The sequence below is a fragment of the Struthio camelus genome, chromosome 1 (assembly GCF_040807025.1).
Source record: "Struthio camelus isolate bStrCam1 chromosome 1, bStrCam1.hap1, whole genome shotgun sequence".
NCBI lineage: Eukaryota > Metazoa > Chordata > Aves > Struthioniformes > Struthionidae > Struthio > Struthio camelus.
Genome location: NC_090942.1, coordinates 223,050,376 through 223,066,271, shown reverse-complemented (window position 1 = coordinate 223,066,271; position 15,896 = coordinate 223,050,376). Strand labels below are relative to the sequence as shown.

Here is a 15,896-nt window from a genome sequence, read left to right as displayed (position 1 = left end):
GGCACCGCCGCGTCCTCGCCCCGCCCCCCCCCCGCCGCGCGGCCGGCCCGGAAGCAGCCTTAAAGGGGCCGCGCGCTGCCTGGGACGGGTCTGAGGCTGCGGTGGGTGCGGGGGGGCGGCCAAGGGGGGTGCTGGGCACCCGTGAGGAGAGCTGGGCACAGCACCCCGGGGGGGGGGCATGGAGGGGGCTGGCAGTCATGGGGGGTGGAGAATTGGGCACCCGCCGGGGGTCTATGGGGGGGAGTTGGACACCTGTGGGGGGGTCCATGGGGGTGCTGAGCACCCACAGGGGGTCCATGGGGGGCTGGGCACCCACAGGGGGTCCATGGGGGGAGCTGGGCAGCTGTGGGGGGGTCCATGGGGGTGCTAGGCACCCACAGGGGGTCCATGGGGGGAGCTGGACAGCTGTGGGGGGGTCCATAGGGGTGTTGAGCACGCACAGGGGGGTCCATGGGGGTGCTAGGCACCCACAGGGGGTCCATGGGGGGAGCTGGGCATCTGTGGGGGGGTCCATAGGGGTGCTGAGCACCCACAGAGGGGTCCATGGGGGTGCTGGGCACCCACAGGGGGTCCATGGGGGGAGCTGGGCATCTGTGGGGGGGTCCATAGGGGTGCTGAACACCCACAGAGGGGTCCATGGGGGGGGCTGGGCACCCACAGGGGGTCCATGGGGGGAGCTGGGCAGCTATGGGGGGTCCATGGGGGTGCTAGGCACCCACAGGGGGTCTATGGAGGGGGCTGGGCAGCTGTGGGGGGGTCCATGGGGGTGCTGGGCACCCACAGGGGGTCCATGGGGGGAGCTGGACAGCTGTGGAGGGGTCCATGGGGGTGCTGGGCACCCACAGGGGATCCATGGGGGGAGCTGGACAGCTGTGGGGGGGTCCATGGGGGTGCTGGGCCCCTGCAGAGGGTCCATGGGGGGGCTGGGCACCCACAGGGGGTCCATGGGGGGAGCTGGGCATCTGTGGGGGGGTCCATAGGGGTGCTGAGCATCCACAGAGGGGTCCATGGGGGGGCTGGGCACCCACAGAGGGTCTATGGAAGGGGCTGGGCACCCACGGGGCAGTAGAGAAGGTGCTGGACATCTATAGGGGGACCCATAGAAGGGGCTGGGCACCCATAGGGGTCCATGGGGGTGCTGGGCAGCTGTGGGGGGGTCCATGGGAGTGCTGAACACCCACAGGGGGATCCATGGGGGGCTGGGCACCCGTTGAGGGGGTAGAGAGGGTGCAGGACATCTATAGGGGGCCCATAGAAGGGGCTGGGCACCCATAGGGGGTCCATGGGGGTGCTGGGCACCCAGGGTGGGTAGAGAGGGTGCTGGACATCTATAGGTGGCCCTGGAGGGGGCTGGACGCCCATGGGGGGGTCCATGGGGGTGCTGGACATCTGTGGGGGGAGCATGGGGAGGCCTATAGAAGGGGCTGGGCACCCATAGGGGGTCCATGGGGGTGCTGGGCACCCAGGGTGGGTAGAGAGGGTGCTGGACATCTATAGGTGGCCCTGGAGGGGGCTGGACGCCCATGGGGGGGGTCCATGGGGGTGCTGGACATCTGTGGGGGGAGCATGGGGAGGCCTATAGAAGGGGCTGGGCACCCTTGGGGGGGTGGAGAATTGGGTGCCCGTAGGGGGGGAGGGGCATAGATAGCACTGGGCACCCATGGAGGAGAGTCTTTGGGGGGGCGGGGCACCCATGGTGGGAGTTCAGAGTTGGGAACCCTTGGGAGGGGCTGCAAATGGTGTTGGGGGCTGTAAGGGGGATGCTGAGCACCCGGGGGGGTGCATGGGTTGGAGGGGGTGCATGGAAGGTGTTGAGCACCCATGGGTTGGGGGGTGCATGATGGGGGTGCCTTGGGGGTGCTGAGCAGCCACAAGGGCATGGTGGGTGCTGAGCACCCGGTGGGGCTGCATGGAGGGTTCTGAGTACCCGTGGAGGTATGAGGGGTACTGGGTGCCCATAGGGTGGGGGGGGCATGGAGGGTGCCTGTAACACCTGGTGGGGCTGCATGGAGGGTGCTGGGCACCCTGGGGGTTGCATGGAGGGTGGTGGGTACCCATGGGGATGCATAGGGTTGTTGGGTATCCATGGAGATAAGGGGGTGCTGAGCACCCATAGGGCAGGTGGTGCATGGGGGTTGTTGGGTACCCATGGAGATAAGGGAGTGCTGGGCACCTTGGAGGGTGCCCAGAAGGTGCTGAGCACCCATAGGGCAGGTGGTGCATGGGGTTGTTGGGTACCCATGGAGATAAGGGAGTGCTGGGCACCTTGGAGGGTGCTCAGAAGGTGCTGAGCACCCATAGGGCAGGTGGTGCATGGGGTTGTTGGGTACCCATGGAGATAAGGGAGTGCTGGGCACCTTGGAGGGTGCTCAGAAGGTGCTGAGCACCCATAGGGCAGGTGGTGCATGGGGTTGTTGGGTACCCATGGAGATAAGGGAGTGCTGGGCACCTTGGAGGGTGCTCAGAAGGTGCTGAGCACCCATAGGGCAGGTGGTGCATGGGGTTGTTGGGTACCCATGGAGATAAGGGAGTGCTGGGCACCTTGGAGGGTGCTCAGAAGGTGCTGAGCACCCATAGGGCAGGTGGTGCATGGGGTTGTTGGGTACCCATGGAGATAAGGGAGTGCTGGGCACCTTGGAGGGTGCCCAGAAGGTGCTGGGCATCCTGCAAGGGGAACATGACGCCCGGATGGCGCTGGGCAGCGGTGCCTGACGCCTTCCTCTCTGCATCCAGCCTCACTCTCCGGATCCGAGGGGATGGCGGGGCCAGGCCACCCCGGCCACAAGTGGAGCCGGCCGGCCAAGGAGGAAGAGGAGGAGGAGGAAGAGGACCCCGTGGACGCAATGGTGGCCCGGACGGGCTGCGCGGCGCAGCATTACGCGGTGCAGGAGTGCATGGCCGCGCAGCAGGATTGGCGCCGGTGCCAGGCGCAGGTGCAGGCTTTCCGCGAGTGCATGGCCGAGCACCAGCGGCAGCGAGCCGAGGAGCTGCGCGGGAGGCAGAGCTCGGGCCGCGCCGAGAGCTAGCAGCGGGCGCCCGCAGCAGCCCGCCCGGGAGACCGAAGCTGCCAGAGATGCTCCGCTCACCCCGCCGTGGTTCCTCTGCACTCGATGAGCATCCTAGAGATCACGGAGCTTTGCAATAAGGAGATACTTCTTGTATTTTTATTTTTTTTCCCAAGAACATAGGTATCTCTATTAAATCTACATTTAATTTTTGGCCAGGAAATTAAATCCGCTGGCATTGATCGTCCTGCCTGAGGAGCTCGTGTTGTTCTGCAGAGCTGATGATGGTTTCCCCTCCGAGCTGGCAGCTAAGAGTGAAACCATGTTTGTGCCACAACTCAAGATTTAATCCAACCAGTGCTCGCGCCTGCAACCCGGCAGGGGCTGTTCTCGTTTAACAGCACCTCGTGCCAAACAAGCTTCAAAAAAAAAAAAACCAAAACCCAGCCTGGTGGCTGGGAAGGGAATGCCCCAGGCTTTTGCTGCTGGGGAGGTTTTTAGGCTGTTTTCCAGGGAGCTGGATGCAGGAGGAACGCGTGCAGCTTCATGATGCTGGGAAGCGGCCGGGTTTCAACGCTGTTCGCCAGATAACGCAGCCAGTGCTTGCTTTGGGCCCGTGAGCGATTACCCCGCAAACCCACGTGCAGCCCCAGTTTGAGGGAGAAGGCTAATGAATGCATTATTTTCCCTCTGTTTAAAGAGCTGGCACTTAAAAACAGAGATTAAAAAACCCACAGGTTTGGGGGAGGAACAGAGCGACGGAGGGAGCAGGAGCCAGGGCGAGCGATGCTGGCGGCTGGGAACAGGGCGAGCACTGCCCATCTCGCCGGCCTCATCGTCTGTTGGGTCTAACGAGGAACCAAGAAGGGCTGTCCCCAAACCCCAGCCCTACCTGGCTTTCCCCTGGCTCAAGGCTGAGCTCGCATTTCCCTCCTCGGGCTCGGGGAGGGATGGAAACCCTATGCACCCCTGCAGCACCCCAGCCCCTCCACCACGTACGTCCCCCTTGCTGCTGGCCGGTTCCTGCTGCGCCTCCTCTCCCAGGGAGGTGTGGTATCAGCTCCAGCTTAAATTTAAAAACAAACAAACAAACAAAGCTTTACACACTGGACCACAGAATTTGAAATATGAAGATTGGAGTAAAAAACAGGTGCCTTGACCTGGTCAACTCAGTGTTCGTACAGGCACCCAAAACCACCCCAGCAAAACGCTCTGCTGCGGCTCCTCTGCGTTTCTGCAAGGACAGAGCAAGCGGCTGAAGAAGCCAGGCAACCGCGGGGCTTGCTCGGCCCTGCGGCCCTCGGCACGGCTCCCGCCCAGGCAGCAGGCTGGGGAAGGAAGGAGGGAGACATGCAGCCTCTTGTTAAATCCTGGCAGTGCATCAGGGCTGATCAGTATTCGTGTGCGGGCGCGTAGCTGTCGGGCTCTAGCCCCTGTGAATAGCTTTTGTATAACGCAGCAGCATCCCGTTTCCCAAACACAGCCGACACGTCCCCGTGCTTTACCGCAGCAGTCAGAGGCGCTGGGAAATCAGCAATCTGACTGTCTTCCCTGCGGTAGAGCCTAGAAATGTCAAAACCAGGTGCCTAAACGCAGAAGCCTCATAGCGCAGGTGGCCTGTTTTTCCACAAGGGCACAAGCCCTCCCAAATCTCTGCTGTTCCCTGCAAAGGCAGCTGCTCCGCTCACCCCAGTACCAGCAGCAGATACCCAATCCCCAAATCCACCGGTAAATCAGATCAAGATGGTTCTTGATGACGACATCCTTGGCACCTCTCAGCAGGATACCACGTAGCGCCACCTACACCCAGCTGGCCAGCCCCAAGCTTTGCCAGCGCAATCCATGCCCACCGCCTCATCATCTATAGAGGAAATTTTTGGAAACCTCAGATCTGACTCATCATAACAGCGAGGCTGAGTTTATAGGTCTACCTTCAGGGACAGCCTTGGCCTAACTGTACTCTCACATCAGTGGCAATATATGGCGTATGCGCCCTCTAACAAACGGGAAGGCTCAGTTGCGTAAAACTACTGTTTGAGAATCAGATTCAGATTTTACCAACTCCCCCTGCCCAAGCATGGATATCTGGCACCGTCTTGGGAAATTCCCCAAACCGCTTCGCACTTCTAAAAATGTGTCCTTTGAAAGAACAGCACTTCTTCCTTTTCCAAATGGCTGCTGCAGATAGTAGACTTGACTTAAGGGATCCAGGGGAAAGTTTATCCTTTATACCTTGAAAGGAAGAAATTAAGGGAAGGCAAGTCAAGGAGTAATTTTGCATACACAGCCCGATGAATAGCTCCAGCCTTCCTGTCACTGGCCTCTGTGGCATTGTTCTGTTAAGCAGTGATTGTTCAGCTGCGTGGGGACAGTCATCCTCAACCCTCCCAGGGCTCCGAGGGCTCCATTCATGTTGGCAAAGCTCTGATCTAAGCAGCTCTGCAAGAATAACACATTGTTTCAGCCTTCAGTTGAAGAAAGGAGCAGGACAGTCACTTCCACATCAACAGCATGTGGGAGAATTTGGGTGCAACGATGGGAGACAGGGTGTCTGGGAGAAGTTTGTGCTAACCACAGCTGGAGTCCAGGAGGAAAGATGTTCCTCAAAACAGCAGTGTCCTTGCTGGCAATCACCTCTCAGACTGACAAAAGGCAACAGACCCTTCCTCTGTCACAAGCCTGACGACCTTCGCTGCCTGCTGCTTCAACTGTCTTTATACCCTCTTCTATCAGACTCAGCTCCTACCAAAGCCCATGGAAAGACTCCAGCACGGTTGGCTCTTAAGCTTCCAATTCTAGACTTCAGTGGAGTTTTGCCTAAGCAAACAGTACAGGTTAGCATTATCAACCTGCAGAGATTTCTGCAGACTGCAACTTGCAGAAATCCTCATGGACTAAAAGAAAACAAGCAGAAACAGGAGGAACTGAAATGAGCAGAATCACATTTCACTGGGGACCCTCTTCCCTCAGACTACAGACCAGCCAGATAAACACATGCATTTGTCTTTATTAAAAGAAGATGCCTGATGACAGTGCAAATTTCTTCCAAGTCACAAACTTATAAGTACAGTGCTCACAGTCATTTTCTGGAGGCTCAAGCAGCCAAAGAGAAGCTTCCGCTTCCCAGAGATGGCTCTGAAATGGATGGATTATTCCTCATCTCAGTTCATCTGCGCTAGCAGCTCTTCAAGTTCTGGTCGAGCCTTTAATCGGATCTTGAAGTCTGCTTCTGTGTGCTGTGGAGAGAGGAAAAAACCCAAATCAAAATCACCTCCCGAGTGCTTTTCCAAATCAAGAGAAAGACCAATCCTCTCCCAAGGAGAAGTACTGAAGAGTAAAAAACATCAGACTTAAATGTCCACTGAACCTAGGTAGTGGGAAGCCTGGGACTTGTCGGGAAACAGAAAGTCATGGCAGGCTAAGATCAAAAAAGCATCTGAACATGGTGAGAGAAGTCCGAGCCTCCTTTCTCTTATAGCCAGCCTCCAACAGAAGCAGCTTCCCAGAGGTCAGAGGGGTAAGCACAGAGGGCAGAACGCTTCCAGCGGCGAGCAAGAACCACGGTCACAGGCACGCTTGGTCACCGCACAGGCGCAGACGCAGTGTGCTAAGGCTGCTCTCAAATTCTGCCTTGCCGACTGCTGCTTTACCTAGCTAACTGCTGTAATTCTGCTGTCGGAGTTACCAGCTGCAGCTTAGAGATTACGAGCTCCTTACGATGCAAAAATGACATAGCAAAGAAAAAAACAGTGCAAGCCAATAAACAGTTATTATGTGCAGCTACCAAACCAAAATATATTTTTTCAAGTGAGAGACTGTATTTTGGAAGAGTGAGCACTGCATTATGCTAAGAGAGTCAACCGGACATCTCCACCTCTGCCACTGCCTATCACCATAGTACCTACTTTCTTGAGGAAAGCTGCCACTTTCTCTCCAGAACTTCCTAAGAGAGCATCCCAAAGCCTTAACCTCTTTTCTCCATGGCCAGTCTTATGGAGACCAACTTGGGTCTCTCTCCTGGGCTTCCTGCATCAGACTGCAATGACTTTGCAGATGGCACAATGTCACAGTTCTCCCTCCAGAGACAAGAACCATTAGCCAAAATTACAAAAGAAATGGCAGCCCTATGGCAGAGAGACAGGACTGTTACCAAAGCAGAGAACATTACTGGACTCGGGAGGCCTTTTCCTATATTCCCTCTGTTTTTGCAGAGCTGCAGATAACTAAACCTTCTTCAAAGGCCACTAAGAAGCCAACTGTGTTTTCACATTTGAATTTAATGCATCTTCCAGCTGCAATATCTTTTAGTCCTTGAATAAACAGGGCTTCCTGGGACTGTTTTGTCTGAATGTAAAACAATAAGGGTTTAAATATCTCCCTATCCCCAGTCTAGTAAGCAGCAAAGCTCTGTCCCGAGGTCCTCATGCTCTGGAAACTGGTAAAAGGTTCTGCGGAAGACACGCATAACCGCACCCAGAGCGAATTCTATGAGAGTAGGACCCAGGATTTGGGTTTTGAGTCTTCACTTTACTACCAACTGCTCCATGATGTTCCTGGTGATTCCCAGAAAAGAAGCTGTGGAGCTCTGTTACAGGAAAGCATTCCCTCCTGAGCCACAGGGAATCTGCAAGAGCAAAGGAAAGCGGCTTGCCACCTGCCATCTCCTAGAGATACATGGAATTGCCTGGGAAGGTACCTTCCGTGGCCCTACTTATTTTCATTTCCAGATGGAAAACAAAACAAATCAGATTACCAGTATTGGTTTTGTTTTTTTTCCCCACAGACTAAGTGAGGCCCGCTTCTGGGAGATGCGGGATATCTGAAAATCAACAGTAGACACTGGCAGTCTCAGGACAAGGTCTGTAGTTTCAAAGCAAATCCATCTTTTGCATAGTAACTGCTTTCCTTCTTTCTTTCTTTTTTTTGTATCTTTTTTTCTGCATTGGTAAAATTAAACATACCTCTTTCACTAGCAGATGGACCCCTTCAGGCTGATTACTCTGAATAACTTCCAAGAGTATCGGAGCAAATGTCGAACTCAAACCGCTGATCTGAAAGTAGAAATAAAGTACTGCAGGAGCAAAACACCAAATATAAAATGGACTCGCTATACTAACGGCTCAGGAAGAGAGTTCATCTCCCAGGCCTGTGGCAGTCCATCACTTCATTAGAGAAGCACTCCCTACTCCAGTGTGCACACCTCTCATACACAGCACAGCCCAAAGCTCTCGTTTTGGCTCTCCTCTACAAGCACTGTCTCCTCTGTCTGTGTGACAGCTTTCACCACCGCAGGTTCTGCTGTATGCAGCCACCATCATTCTCTTGCTCAGTAAAAATACATTTCTTGCCTCTTTTCCATGTTGCGTAGATGCAGGAAGTACATGCAAAGAGACTTAAACGTGCATTAAGATCTTCTTTAATTTAGGTGAGACGCTCTACTGCAAAAGTAGTCGGGGCAAACCCGCAAACCCCAGTGTTAATCTCACATCAACTCTCTCCAGGGAAAAACGTCTACCTGTAGGTTTAGAGTCTAACTCCACAGAGGTCTAGCATACAGCAAGTGAACACACTAACAAGAAGAAAAGGTGCTTAGGAGAAATACCTGTTTATCTCAATGGTTACTTGGGCACTTTTGAAACCAGTCGTGATACTGATGGTATTTCTAATTTTGGTCATGTTTGTGCAATCATTTATCCTTAAACATGACTTATCTACCATTTGTATCTAGGATTCAACATAAAATAGATAATAAATCTTATGGCTGAGACTGAGAGTCCAGGAATCCCATCTGTCTTCTACTTTGTGAGTAACCTTTAGCAAGAAATCTAATTAGACTTCTTAGTGCGTCAATTTACACACAATTATGCCTTCCTTTTGATCAAGGGACTTAACTGCTATTGTTAATGGGTTTTGAGAGCCTGAAATATAAGGTGCTGCACAAGAACAGGAGCGCTATCAGCAAACACCAGCTCATACCTGGACAACCCTCTGGTGGGTAGTAAGGACTGCATCCAGCTGCATTTTGGAACCTCGCTCTTCCAAGAACAGCACTTCATTGGTCTTGGTGGGCATTGCGTAGCTGCAGAAACCATAGGTCAGTATTCAGGACAGGGAGGATAGATTTGCATTACTTTACAGGAATGAATCAACTTCCAACAGCAGAGAATGTGGAAGAAGATTAAGTTTTCATGAGGAATTAATTATGCAAACAATGCATCTTGCAAATCAAGCACTGGCAGAAGCCGGGTGCTTTACTGGAAAGAGATAAGGCAGAAGCTGGCAGCACTATTGCCAGCAAAGACCTCTTTCAGCTTTAAGTACCAGCCTAAGAACTTCATTTAATTTCTTTATTGCTGAAGGAGAGCTGCAAAGCAAAAGTGATGACTTGTTTTGTAATAGTGTATTTATCCTCCTCAGCAGTTATACCCTTCCCGCTGGCCAGGAACACAGCTAAGAAACACTGCTGCAACATACCACTCAGAAGACCTTATCTCCACCTATGTGAATTTAACAGGCGTAAGATCACGCACCATATTTGTTCTCCTTTTACCCGTGTTAATGTGCAGACCTCAGCCTCCCCATCTGATTTTCACAGTATCAATAACAACAGACTATGTCCTACTGTCTGCACCGCTGACACTGCCTTTTGCCTGCAGAAGGCGACAATTTTACCCTTGAGGCACAGGACACTCACTGCATGTGGGTTCACTACCCATGTCTGCTACAGATTTCCTGTGCAACTTTGAGCAGACCATACAACCTTTACCTGCCTCAGTTCTCTGATCTGCAGAGAGCGTCAAAAATACTCTCTTCTCCCACATTTTGCCCCGGTCCAGTTTTCTCAAACAAACTGAATCCTTCTGCACGCACTGAACTTTGCGCACCAAGTCCAACCTCAGAGGGCAGAAGTACAATACCGGGTAATAATGCTTGACATTGAAAGTGCTATAAATAGTCTCAGGCTGTAGGATTTCTCTGTGTATGCTTTCAAGTTCATCACAGTTGACAGCGTTTTTATTTCTTAGTGTCACTGCGTATCCTTGAAACGGAGCCCTATCAAAGTCACTGACGTGTCACAGAGAGAGACTATATGCTACTGATCTATGGACACAGGATTTCAGATCCAAAGCAGACAGTTCAGCAAGGTGGACAAATGTAAAGAAAATGATTTTGCAACAGGTTTAATAAGCATGAAGCAGGAACCAGTGTTCATACTCAGTGGTACAGTTAAAGCTACGCATTTCAGATAATTCGGGTAACTCTCCAGACCGTTAACTGTTTTACTTTAGTACAGCGACACAGTGTTTCTCCCAGTGACTACAGCTCCTTGGATGCACTGCAGGAACCAACGAGCTCTACCATGTTCCTTAGACTCATTCACACCAGCAAAGCTGCTACAGGGGGTACACCCGCTTCAGAGAGCTCGTGTGCGACTGAGGCATCCTCTGCTAAAGCACCTACACCTAAATTAGAGGTGCACGTAGCTCTCCCAGAGTCTTCACCTCAGGGGCTTCCTCGGCTCATTCTAGCTTGTCTGTATGATAACCCCCACCTGCTCCACAACATACACACAGAAGAACGAACCTGGATGAAATGACAGAAAGAAAAAACAGCGGAAAAACTCAGCAACACTCGTGCCTGCATTTCTAGGCTCAGCACCCACAGGCTTATGCACTTTCTCAAAGGGATGAAAAATAACAGCTATTTTTTCCCTGAGATTTGTTCATTCAGTGTCCTAACAATTCTATTTCAGCCTTACATGAATAAGTGTCCAAAACTGTACAAACAAGACAGCTAAAAGAGAACACCAGGCAGACGACAGAAGATTCAGATTTACGTGTGTGTATCCAGCACAAGACTGTATCGCGTCCTTGTCTGCAAGGGATCACCAACTACGAGCCTCACACAGCCTGATGCACTGCAACCGCAAGGGATGACAAACACACCGAGCCACGTTCTTTATACCTTTCATTGACCCTAACGGAGAGTCGGTTGCAGAGTTTATGCACGTATTGAGCAAAGCGCTCCACGAGACACATATCATAGGAAGTCATCTGAATGTTGACATCTCCGTATTCATATTCAGTCCCAACACTTATCTCTTTCATCTGTATTCTATCTTTTCTCTTCTTTGGAGCCTGTATTTAAAAAAAAAAAAAAAAGAGCAGATCTGTTTTGGACACAGCTCGAAATAAAAAGTATTAACTCTTGCCTAATGCGGGAGATTAGGCTGGTGGTTAGGGTACTCTCTTCTGACAAGGGTCTGTTGAACTATATTAAAAAAACAAACCACCATAGTCCACCTGCACTCACTTATCCTGACTACAAAACTGGGGTGACATTATCTTAACAGATGTTCTGAAATACAGCAGTTCAGTTCTTGTATGGCAGCACCACTGAAGTCACGCAGAAAACACACGCACACCACGATTAATGTCTTCCAGAAGAAACCAACCAGTAGGAAACAAACTGCTTTTATTTCAGGTCCTGCCTTCCAGGCAGCTGTCAAGATGAGTTATAGTATTTGAAGAATGAGGAAACAGTCTTCTTTCCAAATTTCAGGGAATGTAAAAAGTTTAAAGGCAAGTAAGACCTGCTCACAATATTCAACAATAACTTGAAGTTGCGTTGTTAAATTCAATCAACGTTAGGAACATCCCTCCCAAATTACTTAGAAGTTTAAACAACGTACAGCACACAAAAAGGTATCTATGTGCTGTCAGTGGGTATTTTATGGGATATAACAGTCTCTGCTGAGAGAAGTAGCAGTAAACCTGCTATCTTGCTAGAAGAAATACCTTCTCCCTTCTTAATAAGTTTCATCAACCATGAAATTAACAGTACCAGCATCTCAAATAGATCGGTCAACTGAAAGCAAGCAAAGGTAGGGGAGTTCTTATGCCTACCTCCGGTGGGAGTAGATACTTAAACTTCCCAATGCCATGTGTAGGACGGGATTTGTAGTGTCTGTGGCAACTCACGAGCGCATCACCTTAAAACAAAAGCAGAGCAAACGTGTTTCCAGCCAAACGGTAGACAGCCCTTCTTTTGACAAGCAGCTACGGGTGTGGTGAGCGCCCAGAAATCCATGCAGGGGGGTAAGAATTTGTCCGTAGCTCTTTGCCCTCACAGAGGGCAAGGCAGGGTAAGGCTTCAGGAGGTCTCTGCCCCATTTAGGCAGCCTGCATATCACAGCAAGTCCATTACAATTCACAGTTGGTTACAGCAAGCGAAAAAAAAGGGAGGAAGAGATTAAAGGTGACTCATTTCCCAGCTGAATTCTCAGGCAAACCAAAAAAAAAAAAAAAAAGACAGACTTGTCAGTACCAGTGGACAGTGAGGATACTAATGAAACGTTGCATCTGTCTCCTTGTACATGATGGCAGAGATGGTATTATGATGGATCTGAGCCCCACCTAATTTTAAATCTAGCCCTGTTCAAATATTCATGTGCTAGGAAACCAAATCAAAACGGTATCAGCTTTTATTTATATTTCCTTCTCCAGAGTAAAATGAAACCCTGAAGAGCCTTCACTTTAATAAACGAAGCTCAGAACAGCAAAGAGAAACTGAACTCCAAGGATCTAAGGCACTCAGTTACAGTTTGTCTCCACAGCAAAACGAAATGCTATTTTAAATTGCTACAGCGGACTCCACCAGCTCAATAAATGTTAAAGCGTGACCCCACGCACGTGTAAGTCAGTTCCTGGGCAGTAATAGAGGGAATAGCGTCTGGCTGAAACTGCTCCACAGCCTAACTTGACTAGGAGCATCTGCTTAGCCTAGAACAGAGTAATAGGAAACGGAAGAAAAGGCCAGAACAAAAGTACTGGTAGAAGCGGGATGGTACCAGCCCAGGTTATTCAACCAGCCCAAACGCGGCTGAAAACAATTCAAAAGGCAACACAAACAGTCAAAACGTGAAATATTTGTTTCAGGTCAGTGAAGTTTCATCTCACATTGAATTAATAATCCAAGACGTCTTACCTGCAGCACACAGACAGCTTTCTCTGGGCGTCGGTGCTCTACAGGAAACAAGTTAGTAATTAAAACCTGCTATTTCACCCACCATCATATATCTAGCCAATCTCCTTGACTCATATCCCAGATATCCTCAGACACAGACCAGGTCCCAGGTTTGTGGCCAACAGGCTGGGACACACACCGAGGATGTGACCCTCGGCTTGGTCAAGAATAAGGGCTTCAGAGACATCAAATAAAAGGTGAAGAAACAGAACTGTCTTTTTGAAGAAACTAAACTTTTACTCCTTCCTCTACTTCTTTCTGCCCAAAAACTTTACACGGCATTACTTCTTCCCTCCTTCTTTACCACCTAATTCTGTCTTTGCTACTAGGACTGGCCAGCAAGAAGCTGCCAACACCTTCAGTTCTTGCTGCAGCATAGTTTTCTCTTTGGGGTGCTTTACTACCCCATAACACTTTCCACTGTTCCCTTACCCGAAACTATGCTGAAGCAGACAACCACAAACGCATCTTGCAGAGGGGACGGGTTTAAGGGCAATACCTGTAATGCCCCTTTCTAGCTGACCAGTATCAAAAAGATTTTCTCTTCTTCACATCCTACAGGCCTTTCAGTTCTCTGAAAGTCTTCCTTCCACAGTTAAAAGACCTTCTTTGGTAAGAAGTATTCTTTTACCATATATGTTTTCTGGCACAGTCTGTAGAATCAACTAAGCGTTTTTAATGCCTTGCACTCTGCTTTATTTATCCGGCTTGATGTCGAACTACTCACCGGCTGAGTGCAAACACCTGCTTTAGCGAGGTTTTCTTCTTCAAGCGCAGAACCTGCAACGAACCACCAGTCAGCACGCAAACGTTACGACAAACATTCAGAAAGTTTTCGCTGGCGCTTCCCAGAACGCATCCTTCAAAACAACACGCGGGACCCTCTCGGAGCACTAATACACCTGCCAATGCGTCCACAGCCTCCAGCCACTGCAACTCCCCAGACCACAGCTGCAACACCGAGGAGGGGGATGAAGCGGGATGGGCGCAATAACCTTCTCGCTTTGCTTTAGGAATCCAACAGCTTGGGGTCGGCGATCCCGTACTCATCCGCCACGCCACCCCACTGCCACCAGGTTACAAAAACCCAGGCGAACAACTGCTGCGCTCGCCACTCGCTAGTGAAATAAGGGAGGGCCAGGGATCCACCAGGTCCCTGCGGGGCAGTGCCGGGGCTGGGGTGATCCCTAAGGGCTGGCGGGGAGGGGGTGTCTCCGCCCTGCTCCAGGGCAAACAAGGCACGTATGGGGGGGGGGGAACTCCACCCCCAAATGCAACCCCGAGACCCCCCACCACCACCACTGCCAGGCCTAGGTCAGGCCTGAGAGCCCAGCGCCAGCTCAGGCCTGTCCCCCCGACTCCCTAGTGTCCGAGCTGGGGCTGCTCGAGTCCAGCCCCCCCCAGGACCGGGGACGAGCCCCGGACCGGGCCCCCTCCTCAGCCCGGAGCTGGAGCCGGGCCCGGGCCCCCTCCTCATCCTGGCGCCGGGGACACGTCGGCCGCGATCCTGTTCTGCCCCGCTTCCTGAGCCAGATGGGCCCCGTTTCCCCCCCCCTCCGTGTCCCACAGCCGGTCCGGTCCGGTCCGGTCCGGTCCGGTCCGGTCCGGTCCAGTGCCCGCCCGCGCTACCTGCCGCAGCACCGCGCTCATCCTGACCCAGGGCAATGGCGGCCGCGTCCGGCGGGCAGAGCGGTCCCCCGCGCCGCCTCGGTGCACCCGGCCCGGCGCCCCCCCCGGCACCCCGCAGCCCGCGCCCCGCGTTCCGCTCCCGGCCCGGCCTCCGCCACCCCCGAAATCAGAAATAACGCGCCCCGAGGCGGCCGCTGGGCCTCGAGGGGGGGACGGGGGTGTTAGTAGGGCTTGCTGCCGAGCTGCTGCTCTTGGTGCAGTTAGTTTTGGTGAGAATACGAGGCAGGTGGGACACGCTATGGGCTACGTAACCGAGGGCGTTCAGCTTTGTTCAGCAAACGCCCTGGTGCTTACGAGGGGCCTCGGGGGGAAAAGGGGCTTCGCAACTGGCCTGGGAAGGGTTTTTTTTCAGGGTACTTGTGCTCGAGGTGGTGGCGGGGGGGATATTTTCAGCTGTGTTTGCAGTATGAAGACTTGTGGGTTACGTCATCTCTGCTAAAATAAATAGCACGTGGAGAGCGACACGGCGCTGCGCTGAGAGGATCGATGAGGTTAATTTGTGGGCTTAATTAGTGACTCTCTAGGTCAGATGGGGCCTGCGAGCTGCAACGTGCCGGGATCCACTGGTCCTGCTGTGCCTTGTGTCAGCTGGCAGGCAGGTCGGGGCATGGCCGTTTGCAAGCTGCTGTCTGGGGGGGAGGGTGCTGCTGAGGTGACCCCCACCCTGCAAGATGCCCCTTTTGGGTAACAGCACAGGAAATCTGGGCAATAACGTGCAATAACACCCAAACGTGCGATATTGCAGAAACGTGCAATAATGCAATGCTGTGCAACCTATGGACAAACAGGAGACCTTTCACCTGCAGCGTACGAGAGAGGACAGCCCTGTCACCGTCCCCTCTGCCCCACTGGAGCCACCCCCAACTGCCACTGCTGGCGCTGGCCAAAGAGCAGAACAACGTGGCAGCTCTGCACGGCGCACCCAACCCTGCGCCCAGCGCCATCCTACCCTGCTGGCTCCGCACCACCACCACCACCACCACCCCCACCCCGGTCTCGCGCTCTGATTGGCCATCCTCAACGTCCATCAAGCTGGCGGGCGGGTAGGGGGCAGCGGCCCTGCGGCACGGTGGTGCGGCCATGTTGAGTGTGGCCGGTCTGGAGCCTTCCTAGCGTGGTCAAGCGGCTAGGGCGAGCGTGGCCTGGCCAGCCCCGCCGTGGCGCGGTGTGGCGGCC

General features: G+C 52.7%; 1 protein-coding gene and 1 non-coding gene across 2 annotated transcripts; one reads left to right on the top strand and one right to left on the bottom strand.

Annotated features, from left to right (window-relative positions):
* The first annotated feature begins 26 nt into the window (after positions 1-26).
* Positions 27-3,249, top strand: LOC104143144 (uncharacterized). Its single transcript, XR_011138784.1, has 2 exons — positions 27-101; positions 2,734-3,249. It is a non-coding gene; the product is annotated as an uncharacterized protein (transcript).
* Positions 3,250-5,992: 2,743 nt separating this feature from the next.
* Positions 5,993-14,786, bottom strand: MRPL48 (mitochondrial ribosomal protein L48). Its single transcript, XM_068930803.1, has 8 exons — positions 14,661-14,786; positions 13,759-13,811; positions 12,993-13,030; positions 11,912-11,997; positions 10,971-11,143; positions 8,982-9,084; positions 7,967-8,056; positions 5,993-6,241 (listed from the first exon to the last, which is right to left on the bottom strand). Exons 1-8 carry the CDS (start codon positions 14,679-14,681, stop codon positions 6,167-6,169), a joined length of 639 nt encoding a protein of 212 aa, XP_068786904.1. The 5' UTR covers positions 14,682-14,786; the 3' UTR covers positions 5,993-6,166.
* Positions 14,787-15,896: the final 1,110 nt, after the last annotated feature.